We start from the raw sequence: 4,811 nt of genomic DNA, 5'->3' as shown, positions 1-4,811 counted from the left end.
TTAAAAAAAACATTATAAACAATTACGACGTCTGCGCAGCAACTAAACCTGCCTGCAGATCTTAACCAAGTCAAGTTATCTAGCTTCACAGTAAGCTATCAAAGATCATTGTTTAATAAAAACAATGTTCGAACAGGTTAAAGATAATACTGAGGTGGCTCCACCTTGTAAACCCTATATTTGATTATACATTCTGTTCATAAAGGGGCTAGACACAACATGCAATTAACACCTTTATTCAAATTACAAGAAGGCAACAAGTGGACTAATTACATGAATATAAGAAGGGTCTGGAAGCACCACGGTGCAGTCGTTCCGTTTCAAACAAATATCATAGTGGTTCTGCATATAAACACATATTTACAGCCTTCGACGTTTTGTACAAATCTATATAAATATGACCTGAGTTCCTTTCTGACGCGCTCTCTACAAACCCATGCATGTTTTGAATGCAGTAGAATAAACTGCAGTTTTGTCAATATTCGGTTTGTGGTTAGGCTACTTGTTAAAAAAACATTGCATATTCATTTACAAAAAAATGAGTGAAAGAAATACAACAGAACCGATAAATAATTTAAAAAACCACGCCAGATGTCCGTTAAATATGCTGCCACAAGTGATCAGAAATCCCTTATGTGCTTTGTGAACCCCAGTTCTGAAACATTCTTTATCATCCAAAAAAATAATAAAAAAATAACAAAGGCAATGTTTCACTTCAGGCCTGCTCCCGGTCCAGTCCACCTTTTTTTCGCTCTGCAGAGTCTTTGTGGAGAGACCTCGTTTGAGGAGATAAATCTGCTCTTGAGTCATTTAATAAACAGCTCCCACACTTTGCTGCGGGACTGGGTGGTGCACGGTGCCCGGGTGCTGTAGGTGTGATCCCTGCTGGTACCAGTGGTTGTTATAATCCTCCAGGTATGGCGGCGATGAGCTGTGCGTCGGCTGCGGGACCTGAGGTCTGCTGATCGGGGTGTTCTGAGGGGTGCTGTTGTCCCAGACTGCGGGGGATGGCGGGGAATTGCAGGCCATAGAGTCGCTGGCGTTTGGACTGTGGTCCAGGGGAACCTCGCCGTTTTTGTACAATTTCTTGAACTTGGACCTCCGGTTCTGGAACCAGATCTTGACCTGGGAGAATAAGAGTGTGAACATTAATTGTAATGAAACAAAAAAATAGATAAATTGCTATGAAATACTTTTAATGTTTGGCAGTATTTTACAGAGAGAACGATTTTTTTATAGACTCTAAATAGAGTGTACCCGAGAGACACAAATCCTGTCTGTTGTGCGTAATTACGCATGGATGGATAATTACAGAGGTAATTGTTGGCCATATTAGGGAAGCCCTGACTCACGTGACTTTAATTATTGATCATTTAAAAAAATCAGGTGTTCCACCGGCTCAGGCAGCTTACCTGTGTTTGAGTAAGCCCAAGCTGAGCCGCCAGCTCCGCTCTCTCGGGGAGAGCGAGGTACTGCGCCTTCTGGAAGCGCCTCTGCAGGGCAGCGAGCTGATAGCTGGAGTAGATCGTCCTCGGTTTGCGGATCTTTTTCGGCTTTCCATTCACCATGCGGACCTCGGGTTCTGGCTCTTCTTTCACTAAAGAATACAACAAAAATATATTTAATAAAATAGAACATCGAGAAAAAACTTTGTACAGCTACGAAGTGCGAAACATTGAACACAGTGAGATACAAATGAAACAAACCCACAACATGATATGATAATTCAGTCTGCGTGAAAACAAACATTTTGTATATAGAAATATTCCTGTGGCGAAATTGATTCACAGTAATAAAATAAAATGAAATCTGACAACTGTTAAAGATCAAAGCTAAATCACTTACGCGGGATTCTTTTTATTTTGTCAAATTTACAATTTGGCAATCCAGTAGCAAGACATGGTAAAGTCGATGGAGTGAATATTATTAGCTTTAATCAAATGATCATTGTTTTATGGCCAGGTGTGAATGTCTGGCTCATTCACAGACAGGCTGTTAAAGCACGGCATTGACTCCAGGCTACTGAGCAAATGTTTTTTTTTAACCTGCAAATAAATCATAAATCAAATAAACGGACATGTGGATATTACAATAGCTTTGCAATGTGCCATTTATGGGAACACAAGGCGTTAAGAAAGAATATGATTTGATTTAAGTCAGCACTGCATATTCATTCTCTCGTTTCTAAGAGAAACAACAACTCTGAACGTTTTTTCCTTGAGTAAAAAATTCTTTCGAGTTTTTATAAAATGGAAATATCTGTAATAGTGTGATTTCATATGCACCCGGGGATCTTTAACAATCTCAAGTGACTTGACCTTAACGCCCGTGCATTACGCGCACTTGAGAAAACACAATGGCATTTAAATAACAGATGGTTATCTCAACATTTACCTGAGCTTGGAGGCGAAGCCTGCAGGTGATCTCTGTTGTAATGTCCGAACTGTCTGTAGCTATTCGTGTAGGGGTATTCAGATTTGGTCGCGTACGCCCCGGCGGCTCCCATTCCGTTCAGATTAAACTGATGATGGTAAGAGTTCATGGGCTGTCCGTACGCTTGACTCTGATAATATTCGTGATGACTCGGGCCCGTCTGTCCGCTGTAGTAGCCCATGTCCGTCACCGAAGACTCGGGGAGAGTAGGAGAGTCCTTGGAGCTCGGGTGGCAACTCATAGATCCTGGTAGGTCGGTTAAAATACTCGCAATCTTCTTCTCATACGTCTGTCCTGCGCTCATGGTGGAAGCAACCCTCCAGAGTAAAACAAAACAAAAAGTCCACTCTTGGATTCTCTCTTTTTTTGAGTGCGCAAAACAAAATCGTAATAAAGATTTGGTGTGTGCGCGCTCTTTGAACGGCTTTTAGAGCGCTTATAGTCCACTGAAACTCTCCCAGCTGCAGTAACTTGGATGTGGCATCGCTCAGCCCCTGTGAAACAGAGTTATAGAGAGCTGGGCTGGAAGCTGCCTTCCCATTGGCTCCACTGTTTCACCCCCACACCCCCTCGCTCTTGCGCTCCAGGCGAAGTCGTGGTGAAACCCAGCCTTCAGCCAAGAGCGCCTATGCACGCACGCATACCTCAGTGCCCTGAGTATTTTTTTTCTTCCTTTTATCTGGATTTGCATTTACCTGTTCACTGGGTGAACACGCAGCTCTGCAGGCCTCCACGGACTGTCTGTGAAAAACACAACCTATATGTCCATTTTTTTTTGTTTTCTTGCATCATACAGTCGAGCACCAACACAATAGCAGGCCAGAGTCTGGAAGCCTAATCCTGCAGCCAGACCGTCTCCTTAATGTTTGTATGCAATGTTTTCTTAACAGTGCCAAGAGATCACACTTTATTCAGCCTATTGAAAGGTTTCCAGCCAGCCTCCCACAGACTCTTATTGTCATTTAAAGGAGATGGCGGATAGTGAACTTTACGTGAAAGAGATGGAAGAGATAGATAGGTAAAAGACTCGTTCAACTGATATTGCCCGCGGGTAAATTCCTCTACACTGTCCGTGTTGTGTGTGTGTGTGTGTGTGTGTGTGTGTGTGTGTGTGTGTGTGTGTGTGTGTGTGTGTGTGTGTGTGTGTGTGTGAATGCAAATACGAATAGAAGATGACGAGCTAAAGTCTACGCTCCTTCACACCACTGTAGGTTAAACAGTTCGTAGTAAATAGTTTACTTTATTTATTTAAAGGACTATTTCTGCCAAAGAAAATCATTTGTAAAAGGTTTCCCAAGTTGATCCCTTTAAAAGAGATTTTCATTCTCTCTTTATTTACCTCATTTGCTGTCAGGTAAAAACACGGTGCACAGCGGCCCCTGCTGTATTCATTATCCATTCACACAGTGGAAGTTCAGTTTTCTGCCTTCAAAATAGACAAATGCAGCTTCACGGTGATGACCACGTTCAAACTGTGTTTTTACCGGCTACTGCAAATATGTCCCATTGTCAGATTGACAATTTTCACCAATCACAATGTCAAGTTTATTATTTATTTTAAATGACGCTTCTCTCATAACATGCTGGGCCTCTGTAGCCCCTCATGTCTGATCAACTACTGCCCTCCTTTGGTGTGTTTCTGCAGCACTGGCATGACGTTTTAAAGGGTCAATTCACCCCAAATCAATCAGAAAATAATACATAGGTTTAAAAAAAAGAGGAAAAAAAATCTTATTTCTGGCATGAAGCATAGCTACCCAGATATACTTATTATGCCAAAAACCGAATCTCTATATAAATATTAATATACTAATTAATTAAAAAAGAATATAATAAAAAACAAAAGATGACACCTTATATACTCAAACTAGACACAAATGAGAGCCTATAGATGAACTTAATTTGCTCAACACGTGTAAAAGCAATCAAAACTTAAAGGGATAAGTCACCACCCAAATAATCATTTGTTTATTCATTCAGACAAATCGTTTTACCCTGAATTTTTGAAGAAAACTTTGTTTTTGTCACAAGTCTCCACAGTGAACAAAGAATAAAAAAGAGTAAATCCTTGATGCAATGTACATGGTTTTAACGACTTTAACAACTTCAAAACTAAATGAAATCATCCGTTTACCAACATCCACACAAGTGCAGTGTAATCCAAGTCTGGTTTATCCTGTTGTATGCTCAGTACTTCCAAAACACCTGCATCTTCGCTAAAACCTTACCATATAAAACACTTCTGCTCACACGGTGCCTGAGCCTGATTATGATAAAAAAGTTTTAGCATGTTTTTAGCCAAGATGCATGTGTTTGAGAAGTAGCTACTGAGCATACCACTGAGTAAACTCTGCTAATGCACAGGTTGTGTGAGAGTT

At 40.9% G+C, this 4,811-nt stretch overlaps 1 protein-coding gene across 1 annotated transcript; it reads right to left on the bottom strand.

Annotated features, from left to right (window-relative positions):
* Nucleotides 1–226: 226 nt before the first annotated feature.
* On the bottom strand, nt 227–2,926 carry dlx3b (distal-less homeobox 3b). The gene is made up of 3 exons (XM_083932434.1): nt 2,395–2,926; nt 1,413–1,597; nt 227–1,125 (listed from the first exon to the last, which is right to left on the bottom strand). The coding sequence occupies exons 1-3, from the start codon at nt 2,735–2,737 to the stop codon at nt 811–813; spliced, it is 843 nt and encodes a 280-aa protein (XP_083788560.1). The 5' UTR covers nt 2,738–2,926; the 3' UTR covers nt 227–810.
* Between the last annotated feature and the right edge of the window lie 1,885 nt (nt 2,927–4,811).

This window comes from Echiichthys vipera (assembly GCF_963691815.1).
Source record: "Echiichthys vipera genome assembly, chromosome: 18".
NCBI lineage: Eukaryota > Metazoa > Chordata > Actinopteri > Perciformes > Trachinidae > Echiichthys > Echiichthys vipera.
This window is presented reverse-complemented; position numbering and strand designations above follow the sequence as displayed.